This window comes from Neopelma chrysocephalum, unplaced genomic scaffold (assembly GCF_003984885.1).
Source record: "Neopelma chrysocephalum unplaced genomic scaffold, ASM398488v2 Primary Assembly neopelma1_196, whole genome shotgun sequence".
Classification (NCBI taxonomy): Eukaryota; Metazoa; Chordata; class Aves; order Passeriformes; family Pipridae; genus Neopelma; species Neopelma chrysocephalum.
In genome coordinates this window covers 218,206-231,657 of record NW_020897858.1, presented here as the reverse complement: position 1 = coordinate 231,657, position 13,452 = coordinate 218,206, and the positions used below count along the sequence as shown (strand labels likewise).

Here is a 13,452-nt window from a genome sequence, read left to right as displayed (position 1 = left end):
CTGAGGAGCTGCCCATGGAATCCCGCTGGCTCAGCTGGGGTGGGAAGCGTGGGGACGTGAATTATTTGCGATGACACCTTTTTTGCTTTCCCCTTCCTCTCTAGAAAACTCATTTCTATTATTATTGTTGTTGTTGTTATTTATTATCCCCTTTCTGCTCCAGTGCTGCTAAGAGCCAGGGAGAGGCTTGGCTGGAATTCAGCGTGGTGACAATGAGCCTGAGCCCTTTCCTTTTGTTCCCTGCAGCTTGCTGGAGTGCTGGATGGATACCTCACTGAGCTGCCTCTCTCCCTCATCTCTGGCTGCTCAGGAGGTTTGGGAAAGGTCAGCTCCAAGCTTTTTTTGGCTCCAGACAAGTGCTGCTGTCATTGTTTGCCAAATGCCTCGCTGTGGCCTGTCTCTGCAGCGCTGGGATGATTTAACCAGAGCTGTGCTCTCACCTCCCTTCACAGCCCCGCTGCCCTTTCCAGTTTTGAAGCTCAGCCTTGAGCAAGTGATAGGACAAAAGGTTTTAAAGTGAAAGAGGAGAGATTTAGATTGGATATCAGGAAGGAATTCTTCTCTGTGCAGGTGGTGAGTCACTGGCACAGGTTGACCAGGGAAGTTGTGGACTCCCCATCCCTGGAAGTGTCCAAGGCCGGGTTGGACGGGGCTTGGAGCAACCTGGGCTATGGAAGGTGTCCCTGCCCATGGCAGGAGGTGGAATGAGATGGTCTTTAGGGTCCCTTATAACTCAAAGCATCCCATGACTCTGTGATTCCTGCTCTCCCAGGGCTGGAGCTGGTTGGCAGGGAGTGGGAAGGTGTCTGTCAAACACCGGGGCTGTAACAGCTCACTGGTACAACATTCAGCTGATGTGGAACAGGAGGTAAATAAATACCTTTTATATCGTCTCTTTTGCTCACTTGTTGGCATATTATGTTCCTCAAGTGTTTATCAAATAAAAGTGTTTGTGAAATACAGTTCTGGGGGTAAGGATAGATTGAGACTTATAAAATAGCAGTTTTCTTTATGTGGCTTGACCCAATTAACTTGATAATGCATTGTGGCCTTTCTGTCGTTTACCATTGCTTTTATCACTTCAGATGAAGAGATTCTTTAAAATATGCAGGTGAAATAATTAGAGGGAAGATCACTTAAAAGGTGACAGGACCCAGTTTGGCTCCAAAATCTAAAAGAACAACTTTAAAAGTGTCTTTGAAGAAGACATGGCAAAGCCATGAGCAGTGTTTTCATTTCTTCTGAAGTCCTGTCCAGGGCTGAAAGCTTTTTTTTTCCTGCCCAGTTCACAGGCTGGAAATTGTGGAGCACAGGGACCAAAGGCAGAAGTGCTGTTGTTGCAGAGAATCATAGAAACATGGAAATGTTGAGGTTGGAAAAGCTCTCCAAGGTCTTTTGAGTCCAGCACAGTGTTCACCACTCAGCCATGTCCCCAAGTGCCACATCCAGACATTTTTTGAACACTTCCAGGGATGGTGATTGCTCCACTTCCCTGGGCAGTGTGAGTCAGGTGGGAGGGAAACACAGCCAAAAACAGCAGCAAGGGTCTTGGGATTGGGGTTTTTGGGGTAGTTTATTCCGCCCTGAACTGGCTCCTACCAAAAACTTCTCCAGTTTGGGTGGGACCAGACCTGGCAGCCCCTGCCTTGGATGTGTGAGGCTCCTTTCCCACACTCTGAGGCAAGAACAGAAGAGCTCAGGGAAGGAGTGAGTTGTCTGTGCCACCTGCTTTAAAACCCTGGATGTGCTTCCCACCTTGGTTTCCCATCTGCAGCTGGGCAGGTGGCTTCAAATGGGCACCTCTCCCCATCATCTTTGAGCAGGCACCTGGTTGAACTCTGGCTCTGCATCCTGCTCATGTCTCTGCATCCCACATCTGGCTCTGCATCCCACATCTGCACACCCCAGCTCCCTTCCCTTCCATCTCTCTGAGCTCCAGGGCAGCTCCATCTCAGCCTCCCCTGCGACTGATGGTGCATCACAGGTACATCCCTGCTCCACAGAGCTGTGCCTGGGAGTGGAGGGAACGGGATAAATCCTGCTTTTCCCACTCCTCTGCACCCTCTAATCTCATCTGCATTAAAAAAAAAAAATCAAAAGGGAGAAAGAGCAGCAGTGGGAAGTGCAGGAGAGACTATCCAGAGAGCTTCATAAAAATGATGAATTGCCTTTAGATATTGGGCAGGAGAGGAAGAGAGTTCCTTTTTTATTTCATGATATTAGCCTGTAGTGGCGCATTGTTGCCGCGCGTGTGTGAGCTCGGGAATCTCGAGGCAGCCGGAGCCAAACGCCCGGGAATTGAAGTGTAAATGAGCCGCCGCTGAGCGTTTTATTTTGCCTTTTATGATTTCTCTTTCTCTCATTATGTAGGTCAATCTCCATTTCTAACGTTGGGGCTGCGTGAGGGGGAGGGCACGGGGAGGTGAGGGGTGCCCGGGGGTGGTGGGTGCTGTGGTGGTGATGCCAGTGCAGGTTTAGGTTGGGTATCAGGGAAAGGTTCTTCCCTCAGAGGGTGGTTGGGCACTGAACACGCTCCCCAGGGCACTGGGCACAGCCCCAAGGCTGCCAGAGCTCCAGGAGGGTTTGGACAATGCTCTGAGGGACAGGGTAGGATTGTTGGGGTGTCCTGGGCAGGGCTGGGAGTTGGACTCTGATCCTTGTGGGTCCCTCCCAGCTCAGGATATTCCATGATTCTATGGCATTTACCTGCCCAGCAGGGCATGTTGTGAGTGTCAGGCTGTGCCTGTGGCACACCCAAGGGGCACAAAGCTCTGGCATCTCTCACTCTCTCTGTCTCTCACCTGTGCCCCCTGGGTCTGGAGACACCTGTCCTCTCCCTCCCTCTCTCCCACTGAAGAATGACATCTCCTGCCACATTAGCAATTCAGATGCTGAACTGGCCTGTGCTGGCTGCTCTGATTAGTGGATGTGATAAAGAGATTCCTGCATCTCCCTGGGAGTTGTGGTGTGGCTGCTTTGCATACAGGGCTGTAAATCAGGCTGTGTGTGTGTGTGTGTGTGGGATGATCTGTCCCACACTGAGACAGGTGAGGACGTTTCCTTCTCTGTTCCTTGCCTTCTCTTTCCCTTGCTGGTGAGCAGAAAACGCTCTCAGTTGTGCTGTGGAGGACTCAGCTTGATCAGAGGGATCCTGGGCAGAGCTTCCTGGAGTGCTGGGGATGCTCCTCTGTGCAGTGGGATCAGAGGCATCTCCCTGCTGCCCTTGACCTCCCTGCTGGACTGCAGGGCTGGGGACAGACCTTTCTTTCTCCAGTTCGTGCTGACAATAAGCAGAAGGGGCACAGAGGGGACAAGACCACGGGTGTGTTGGTTCCTTTTAGACTGTGCTGCACCCCAGCCTTTTCCCTCCCTACCCTCGTGTGGGATGAAGGTGCCTGGCACATCCTCTGCCTCACCTGGCCACTCTCAAAGGGCAGCAGGGCTCAGTCACCAGGCCATGCTGCCCTTCCCCGTGGTCCCTGTGCTCTGTGGATCAGGTGCTGAGCTTGCCTGTGTCTTTGCTGGGCACAGGCAGGAGTTGGGAGCCCGGGGTACAGCAGCCCTGGCAGGGCAGACCCTTGTTCTCGTGGCTTTGGGGTGGGTGGCTCTGGAACTGTGGCTGGGTGCCCCTACACCCCAAACATGTCACCCTTGGTGTCCCTGGAGAAAAACCCAGCTTAACTCCCTGGCAGGCAGCAAGAGGCAACGTGCCAAGGTGGTGAAATCCTTGTCCTAAGCCAGGAAAGGACCTTGCTGTGCCTGGAGCATCCTCCTGGAAGTCTGGGTATCCTTGAAGGCTGCAGCACTCCCTGTCCTGAGCCTGGGTGGTGTGGGCTGCTCTGCCAGGGAAGGGAGGGTGCTGGCACGGGTGGGTGCATCCCTCTGGAACCCTCCTGTGGGCAGAGGGGCCGTGGCTCACCCTTCTCTCCGTGTCTGTGCCCGCAGTGTGCCGGGGGATGCTGTGCGGGTTCGGGGCTGTGTGTGAGAGGAGCTCCACCGACCCCTCCCAGGCCTCCTGTGTCTGCAAGAAAACAGCCTGTCCTGTCGTGGTGGCCCCCGTCTGTGGCTCGGATTACTCCACCTACAGCAACGAGTGTGAGCTGGAGAAGGCTCAGTGCAACCAGCAGAGGAGGATCAAGGTCATCAGCAAGGGGCCGTGTGGTGAGTGAGGACAGGATCTCCTCGTGGAGGGTCCAGGGAGACTTGTCCTGAGCTCAGTGATGTCTCACTGGCCATGTCCTGGGTGATGGGGACGTGTCTGATGGGAAGGGACACGAGGGAATCACCAGCTGATCAGCAGAGTGTAATAAGAAGGTAAAGTGATGGCCAAAGGCTGTTCAGGGGGTGCGTGGCAACCCCATAGGAACAGCCCTGGTCAGGCATCCCTGATCACAGAATCCTAGAATCAGCTGGGTTGGAAGGGACCTCCAAGATCATCAAGTCCAACCCTTGATCCAACCCCGCTGTGGTTCCCAGCCCATGGCACTGATGCCACATCCAGTCTCAGCTTAAAAACCTCCAGGGACAGAGAATCCACCCCTTCCCTGGGCAGCCCATTCCAATGGCTGATCACCCTCTCTGGAAAGATGTCCTGCAGGATGGGAGGGGACACTGAGGGAATTACCAGCTCTGCCCTGGTGATCAGCAGAGTGGAGTAAGAAGGTGAAATGATGGCCAGAGGCTGTTCAGGGAAGGGGGGGGTGACATCTCTACCTGCTGCCCCACCCCACCTCCCCAGGGTGGGTCACATCTGCCACAGCTGGAAGTGGAAGCTGGCTCATGCACGGGCTGGGTGGGCTGATAAAAGCCCTTCCCCAGCCTGGCCTTCACCAGCTGTGAGCAAGGAGCTGTGTAAATGAGACCCCCCGGTCTCCTCATCTCTTGAGTAAATTAACTTGACCTTTCCCTCGCTCGGCGTGCTGGCTCTGCAATAAATCCACACCCGGCCCTCCTGCTGGGGCTCTTGGCACAGGGGAGAGAGCACCGAGAGATTTATTTCAAATCATAATCATAAAGTGACAAATAAAGGGGAAAAAAAAAAGGCAAAAAAATAAAAGAGAAGCTGGCAAATTTTGGCCCTTCCTTCTCTGTGAGGAAATTGCTCCTTGAGCTCTTCCTCTAATTAAGGTTTGCAGGAGGTGCCTTGAGGACCCTCAAGGCTGGAGCAAGAGGCTCTCAGAGAGCCTGTGCAGGGAAGGGAGCGTGCAGTAGTGAGGCTCAGAGGTTTAGAGAGGAGAGGAGGAAGGCCAGGTGAGGAGGGAGCTCCCTTTTGTGGGGCTGGGGCTGATCCTACAGCCTCACCATCCCGCCTGTCAACGTGGCCAAGCGTCACCACTCATCGGGGGGACGAGCTCTGCTCAGGAGCAGCTGGACTGAAGCTGATGGGAGGACATCTATTGGTGCTGTGCATGTTTTTGGGCACTTGGAGGGGTAGGGCTGCCTGGCTGATACCGGGATACATCGGGATTATTTGTCCCATGGGAGGAAGGAGCGCAGCGCGGGAGCAGCCCCGCCGTGCTCACGCCTGTCCCGTGCCTCCTACTCTCTCCCCCAGGCTCCAAGGACCCCTGTGCAGAGGTGACCTGCAGTTTTGGCAGCACCTGTGTCCGTTCCACCGATGGCCAGTCGGCCAAGTGCGTGTGTCCGTCCTCCTGCAGCGGCGTTCCCGAGAATCCCGTGTGCGGCAGCGACGGCCGCGACTATCGCAGCGAGTGCGACCTCAACAAGCACGCCTGTGACAAGCAGGAGAACGTTTTCAAGAAGTTTGATGGCCTCTGTGGTGAGTCCTCTGCCCCCTCCCTGGGGTCTTTAAATAGCTGGGGGGAGAAGGGTTTTAAAAACGCGTCCACCTGGGTTAGGGATATTGAGGATGAACCGGTGGGAAAGGGGAGGGGTTGGGGAGGAAAACGTGGCTGAGCTCCTGCTGCCGTCAGCTCAGAAAGGTCAGTCTGGGCAGAAAAAGGTCAGTTTGGACAGCAAAAAACGTTGGTTTGGGCAGAAACGGGTCGGTTTAGGGAGAAAAGGATCAGTCTGTGCGTGACAGCTTCTGAAACTCGGAGCAAGCCAGTGCTTCCCCTGCAGCAATTGTTTCTGCTTGGGACCCACTGACCTAGAGAGCAATTCCAACATCTGTGCCACCTCCTTTCCCTCCTGCTGTTCCCCTGACCGCAGTCCCCCGGCTGTGCTTTTGGCAGGGAGCCTGCTGCTCACCAGCATCCCAGGCAGCTCCTGCTAATTAAAGCATCCTGCCAGGCACAGATCCCGGAGCACAAACAGTCCCGAGCTCCGAGGGTGGATTCCTCTCCGGCTCGTGGTGGCTGTGGGCACTGGTAATTAAAAGCAGCTGTATTCATTAGGAAAACCATGAGATCAGCCAAGCCACGTGCCAGAGCAGCGTTTGACCCCGGGGAGAGGAGTGTGGGAGTGTGTTGGGCCAGGCTGGAAACCTGGAAGAGCTGGAATTGTGCTTTCACCGCTCCAAGTGGGGCAAACATGGGTGCAAGCGGGAGGTGTGAAGGAGGTGATGCCACGCTGGGTGCTCCAGGTTTCTAGGGCAGAGAATGAGCTTTGGGCCTCTTTTGAGCACCTTGTGATCTCAGCTGGGCACCAGGAGAAGCTCAGGCAGTCTGGGTTGAGCAGCTGGGCTGTAGAACCTGAAAATCTGGGGGAAAAAGGGGTTATTTGGACTCTGTTGGGTGTTGCTTTAAGGCTTGAGGATGTGCTGGAGGTAGGGCAGAGTGGGGACGGGCAAACCGCTTAATTTCCATGCTAAAATGGGCAAAGCAAAAGAATTCAGCTGTGACCCTGTCCTGGGCCAGCCTTCTCCACGGGGATGTGGGGATGGCCAAAAGGGACGTCCCTCTTTGTTTTACTGTTGCCTCCCCTTGTCAGCCTGGATTTCGGACTAGTGGGATTAAAGGGTGGGAACATCCCCTGGTGCTTCTGCAGTTGCAGACAATGAATCAGCACTCTCCAAGTGCCTGCTTGGCAAGGAGGGGATAAATCCCAGGGCTCCAGCAGGGATTATAGCGGGCAGGAGGCACCTGTTTTGCCCGTGTCTTTGGTGTGGCTGAAGTGAGCTCAGCTCATCAGACAGGGGGATCCAGATAAGCCTAGATTAGAGCCTAAACTTAGATTAGAGTTGTGGGGCTTGGCAGCCTGTGGCCCTGGCTGCTTTCAGGGCTCTTCCAGCACTTTGGGAAGACAGGGAGGGAGTGTGGAAGGAGTGGGATGGGAGTACCAAGCACCCCGCAGTGCCCACCTTTGGGATCTGGAGATTCACCTGGCTCAGGAGAGAAACAGAGGGGAGTGAAGGCAGCTCAGGCTGGGCAAAAAGGCAGGGCTCATGCCATCAGTGGTCCCTTTGGAAAAGGCACGTGCCCGTGGCGTGTGAGCAGCCCAGTAAAAACCAAGTCCTGCGCATGCAGAGCCCAGTGTGAGGGACCAGCCGAGCACACGCCGAGTGCCACGGGGGAAGGCATGGAGCGATTGGGGCTGCCCGGGGAAGGAGCCCAGCCCGGGAAGGGGCTGCCCGGGGAAGGAGCCCAGCCCGGGAAGGGGCTGCCCGGGGAAGGAGCCCAGCCCGGGAAGCGCCTCCCCGGGCAGGGAATGGCGGGGTCTGACTCCCTGCTCCACACACAGACCCCTGCAAAGGCGTCCTCAACGACATGAACCGCGTGTGCCGGGTGAACCCCCGCACCCGGCGGGCGGAGCTGCTGCCGCGCCCCGAGGGCTGCCCGCCCCGGAGGGAGCCCGTGTGCGGGGACGACGGCGTCACCTACGAGAACGAGTGCGTGATGGGGCGCTCGGGGGCCATCCGGGGCCTGGAGATCCAGAAGGTGCGTTCAGGGCAGTGCCAGCAGCAGGGTAAGTACCTCTCTCTGCCCCTCCCTGCGGAGCGTTCGCATCCCCGACCTTCCTCGCCGCTCCGCGCGACCGCTGCATCCCACTTCCCCTGCCATCCCCTGTCCCCACCCATGTCCCTGGGGCATGAGTGTGAGCTGTGCTGTGCTCTCCCCCGCCCCCAGACAAGTGCAGGGACGAGTGCAAGTTCAACGGGGTGTGCCTGAACCGCCGCGGCTCCGCGCGCTGCTCCTGCGACCGCATCGCCTGCGACGGCGCCTTCCGGCCCGTCTGCGCCCGCGACAGCCGCACCTACGGCAACGACTGCGAGCGCCAGAAGGCAGAGTGCCACCAGAAGGCCGCCATCCCCGTCAAGCACAGCGGACCCTGTGGTAAGCACAGCACTGGCTGCCCTCGGGAATACTGGTACCCCCCGCCCGCCGGGCGCCGGTGCCCTCCCGGCATCGTCCCCATGCCCGTCCTTCCGTGCAGGGAAGAGCCGCAGGTAAGTGTGGGTGGTGCCCACCGAGCAAGCCACAGGGTCTCCTCGGTCTTGTGTCCCAGCGAGCCCTCAGTATCCCCATTCTTTCTCCTTCCAGCAGTCCTTGTGTCATGTGCATGTGTTCCCCCCGTGGTCTCGTCTCTGTCTGATGTGCTCAGTAACGCGGGGGAGAATCTTTTTGTTGTCCGTGACGTCCAGCTGGTTTCTCTCATCCACCACCACGCAGCTCCCTGCAGCCCATGCCATTCATTCCTCTTCCCAGGGTAGTGCCAGTCTCCAAGCTCCTTCCATGCTCTCCCCCCTCCATGCCTGCCTGCTTCTCTCAGCTCCAGGTGCTCTCCGTAAGGAACTCTTCCCAGCGTGCCTGCTCTCTGGAGATCTCACCATGTCTTTGTCTTGTCTCTAGGAGAAGCTTTTGACCTTTCCAATGGATCTTTTTCAGGAGGATGTGATAGGATGGGGCTTTGGGTCCCCAGGATGTTGGGAATGTCCAGTTTTAAATTTGTCACACGGAAAATGAAAGATGTTGAAACGCAGTCACTGGATTGATTTGTACGAGTTGGAAGGACTGTTCATTTCAGCTCCAGTTGGTTTTTACTAGCTCTGGAACCGTGTCCTGATATTTTAAGCTGATGTTTTTATAAGGTATCAGCTGCATTAAACCTCCTGAAGTACTTGGGAATTAGGCCCCATGTTGCGGATCTGTTTTGTTGGCTTTGTGCTCCCGCTGTAGGTTTTTAATGCTGCCAGACCCAGCTGCTTGAGAACCGTTTGTCAGGCTCCGAAAATCACACTCAATACAATCACAGCTGTTGTTTTGGATTGTCTGTTTGCCTGTGTTTCTGGTGGGTGAATATTTAGGAGTCAGTTCCCCAAGTTTTCCCTACAGGGAGGGCTGGGATCCTGCAGCAGCAGGGCCAAGGGGTGGTTGTTTGCAGCCCTGGTGCCCTGGGCTCTCCACAAACCCTTCCCTGTGCCTCCTTTAGAGGCTGAGGCTTCCCAAATTTCTAGGATGAGCAGGGAACTGGTGCTGCTCGTGACCCTGCTGTCAGCCATGCATCATTCCCCCCGTGTTCCATGGAGGGAGGCCAGCAGACAGCAGGACGTGGTCCTGATGCACCTGCCATTCCTCTCCCCATCCCACTTTATTTTAGCTTCCCACCAACTTCTCTTCCTCCAGGTGAGGACAGCAGATGTGCCCATCTGCTTTCAGGAACCACGTCCTTGTGGGATGGCAGCAAAAAAAAAGGTCATAATCTGGGGGAATCAATCAAAACTGGGGCTCTGTCTGCCAAAGCCTGGGATTCCAAAGTCTGTGTGACAGCTCCAGGCAGTCCTGTAACCAGCCCCCATGAGGTGTGGGCAGCTTTTTCACTCCCCATCAGCTTAGGAAAGCATCCTGTGTGAGCTCAGTGCTGCTGAGTTCATCCATGCCTTGGTGCCGGGAGAATGCAGGAGGAGCTGGGAAAGGGAGGGAATGAAGGAGCCTGTTAGAATGGGCAGTGTTTTGATCTCCCACACATACCTGTCTAATAGACTCTGGGCTCTCTGCTGTCTTTTCCAGCAGCCAAGCAAAGGAGGCAAAGCCAAACAAAACAGTCCAAAAAAGCCTTGTTTTCAATCCTTTTCTATTCTGGCACTGTGATGGTGCAGGTGAGAAAGGAGGGATGGGATGAGGCCGACGTGGACAGGAGGTGGAGGGAAGGAAGGTGTCTGTAGTTGCATCTTTTTTTTTCCCCTCCCTCCTTCTCTCTGCTCTCCCCCTCCCCTCTTTCTCCCTCCTTCTTTCTCTCTCTTTCCTTTCTCGTCTGTGTCTTGTGTTTTACAGTGTTGCCTGTGTGGAGGAAGGAGTTGTGTCCTCGCATCACCCTCTGCTCCCTACCCGGACATCTCCGCTGGGAGGTCGGCTCTCCCCCCTTCTCCGTGGCCAGTGACAGTCCTGGCCTCTTCTCACTGCTCCCCACCTCTCTAGTTTTGCTTGAGAGCCCCCGGGATGGAGAGGTTGCCCTGCTTTTGCTCCCATCCCTGGCCCCAAACTCTCGCTGCTGGAATGGGAATGCCTGGCAGTGCACTGGGGTCTTGTCCGGTGCTTGACCCTTCGAGGCAAATGAGAGTGGGAGCAGAGGTGGGTGCTGTGAGCCCCCCACTCCTTAGCAAGCCCCTCTTGGGCTGGTGCATCACTCTGGACTGCTCCTGGTTGATCTTACCTCTCCTTTTGCCCCCAACTAACCCCCCTTTCTTCCCCACCTCCTCCTTCCTGGAGTTTCTGCCTGCCTGGGACTGCCGTGCTCATCCCTTTGCTCTCCATAGTGTGTGTCCTGCTTGTCTGTGCCAACCCCCTGGGCAGGGGCTCTGCAGGGATCACAGCTTCCCTCTCTGGTGTCCAGCAAAGTACCACGTGCCTTTTGGAAGCACTGAGGAGCCCTCTGTGCTCAGAAGTGGTCCTTCCCTAGGAATATTTCCCTGTGGAGCTGGTGCCGGAGCCCGGTGGGTGTCACAGGCATGGGTTGATGGGGTGTGATTGGTTCCAAGGCAGCTTCAGAGCCTCTTCTCCACAGGCATCCTCAGCTGGGGCTGGCAGGAGAGCTCAGTGTGCCCAGGGGCTTGGTTAGGTGTCTGCACAGAAGCATGGAATAGTTTGGGTTGAAATGGATCTTAAATATCCTCCAGTCCCACTCCCTGCTGTGGGAAGGGACACCTTCCACTAGCCCAGGTTGCTCCAAGCCCCATCCAGCCTGGCCTCGAACACTTCCAAGCTGGGTAGCAGGTGAGGGACTGTGCCCTGGAGTCTCTCAGGGTGCAGAGAGAGCGTTTTGCTTTCTCTGTGCCTGGGTTTCTCTGTCTGCAAGATGGAGAAGGGCCAGGAATCAAAGCAGGTCTTGATTACAGCACAGCTCAGTAGGTCCTCGCTGCATCCACCCACAGTGGTGCCAAAACTCCCAGTGACGTCTGGAGGTGCCCAGGGCTGCGTGTGAGATTTCACAGCCTGGGATTTGGGCTGTGAAGGAGCTTCATGTGCTGCATCTCTGCCCGTTTCCCTGCTTAAGAAGGGCAGGGAGTGTCAGGGCACCCTTCTCCATCAGGGCTGGCACCTCCCCGTGCTCCCACTCGCTGCTCCTTTGCTTCCCAAGGCAGGAGCAAAGTGACTCTGGGTTTCAGGTGAGGGAATGTATTTGCTTTGTGCCTCTCACCTAATCGTGTCCATCAGAGGCACTTTCTCCGTGCAAACTTTTGTCTCTGTGCTTGGGGGACACGATCACGGGACAGATGTTTCCAAAAGGGAAGCAGAGGCTGATGTGAGCTGCACCACAGGGCTGAGCTCTGCTGCTCCCCATCCCTGGGGACTGCTCACAAGCTCCTCAGCTGCAGGGAAGTTGGGCACACAGCTGAAAAGGCTGGCTTGGAGCAGCTGCTTTGTGCCTGAACTGTTCTCCCCTCTCCCCTGTTCCTTTGCAGACCCTCAGCTCTAATTGTTGACTGTTCCCAAAGAGCAGGATCCCTGATCTGGACGTGCCTGTGCCTATGCTGGGCCATTCCTCCCTGGCTGCCAGCATGCAGCCAGGCTCCTGAGGGCTCAAGCCTTGCTCTTGCTCTGTGGTCCTGGCAGGGGAGGTGCCCAGTGCCACTCCAGAGGCTCCGGAGGGACCTTTCCCACCATGCTCCCCTCTGTGCCTGCCTCTCTGCCGGGTGTTGGTGGGGCTGTGCTGTGTCTGCCTGTTGCCTCCATCTCCTCTTGGCTGCATTGTGTGTTCCCCACCTGTGTTTTGTCCTGTGTCCTCGTCAGTGTTGAGCACGGATCAAATCTGTGTCCTTTCCTTGCCCCGGGTCCTCGGGGCTTTTGTCTGGAGGCACGAGAAGGGTCACTGGGCAGGGCTGGGTCTGTCCCCCTGCCTTTTAGCTGCCTGGCTCGGCTCCTGGATGGTGGGGGGAATTCCTGGAGGGGTATTCCTGCCTGGGAGGGACCCCAGGGCTTCCCCTGCCAGCATTTCCAGAGCTGTACCAGGGATCTGGACACGGCCTTTGCTCTTTGCTCTCAGTGCTGGCTGCTCACCTTGTCACCCCGAGCATCCCCACAGGGAAGGTGCCACCTGCTTGGCCGTGGCTGAGCAGAGGAAATGCTGCTTCCCAGCCTGCAGCCTGTGCCAGGGGGCTTTGCCCATCCCCAGGGAGCCCCAGGGCTCTGCTGGAGCCACGTGCCCGAGGATGGGGCTGAAACGAGGACATTCCTCATCCTGCCCCACGGCAGCTCCCTGGGCTGAGGAGGGATGAGGAGGGGATGGGACAGGAGAGACATGGGTGGTGTGGTGGAGCCAAATGCAGGTGTCCTCTCCAGCCAGATCTTCCTGGGCTTAGGTTGAGCAGTTCAGGGGACAGGCACCCCCAGGACGTGGATCTCAGTGGAGGGAGCTGTCCCTGTGTGAGCTGTTTGGCTACTGAAGGTTCTGCAAGTGCTGCTGATCCCACTTCTTAGGGGCAGAACGTCCCTGGGACGGTGATGGGACAGAGGAGACGAGGCAGGAATCCCACTTGTGGCGTGCAGGGAGAAGACCTTGTGCCTGCTTCCCCTCCCTAACCTCTGCCAAGCATGGGGACCACGCTGAGCCGGGCATGTCGGGGTGGCATGGAGGGGGCAGGGGCTGGGCTGGGGCCAGGGCCAGGAGCTCTGTGGCTTTTGGGGGAGAGGCAGGTGTGGGGGTGCTGTGGCTGGGGCTGCTGGCATGCCTGGCTGTGCTCAGTGCCCGGGGGGGGAGCTGGAGGGGGAGCTCAGCTGGCTGAGCCCTCTGCCCTTTCTGTGTCCCCTCTGCAGACCTGGGCACACCCAGCCCCTGCCTGAGCGTGGAGTGCACCTTTGGGGCCACGTGTGTGGTGAAGAACCAGGAGCCCGTGTGTGAGTGCCAGCAGGTTTGCCAGGGCCGCTACGACCCCGTGTGTGGCACCGACAACCGCACCTATGGCAACCCCTGCGAGCTGGACTCCATGGCCTGCGTCCTCAAGAGGGACATCAGGGTGAAGCACAAGGGGCCCTGTGGTAAGAAACGAGCTCAGGGGGCTTCCTTCTCCCATCTCCATCTCCCATCTCATCTCCATCTCCCATCTCATCTCCATCT

At 56.8% G+C, this 13,452-nt stretch overlaps 1 protein-coding gene across 1 annotated transcript in view; it reads left to right on the top strand.

Moving 5' to 3' along the window:
* Positions 1-13,452, top strand: part of AGRN (agrin) — a 112,494-nt gene that overhangs the window by 66,497 nt on the left and 32,545 nt on the right. The window contains exons 5-9 of the mRNA XM_027702787.1: positions 3,946-4,161; positions 5,555-5,779; positions 7,642-7,866; positions 8,028-8,234; positions 13,152-13,373. Of these exons, the coding sequence (XP_027558588.1) occupies positions 3,946-4,161; positions 5,555-5,779; positions 7,642-7,866; positions 8,028-8,234; positions 13,152-13,373 (1,095 nt within the window). The remainder of the gene's footprint in view (positions 1-3,945; positions 4,162-5,554; positions 5,780-7,641; positions 7,867-8,027; positions 8,235-13,151; positions 13,374-13,452) is intronic.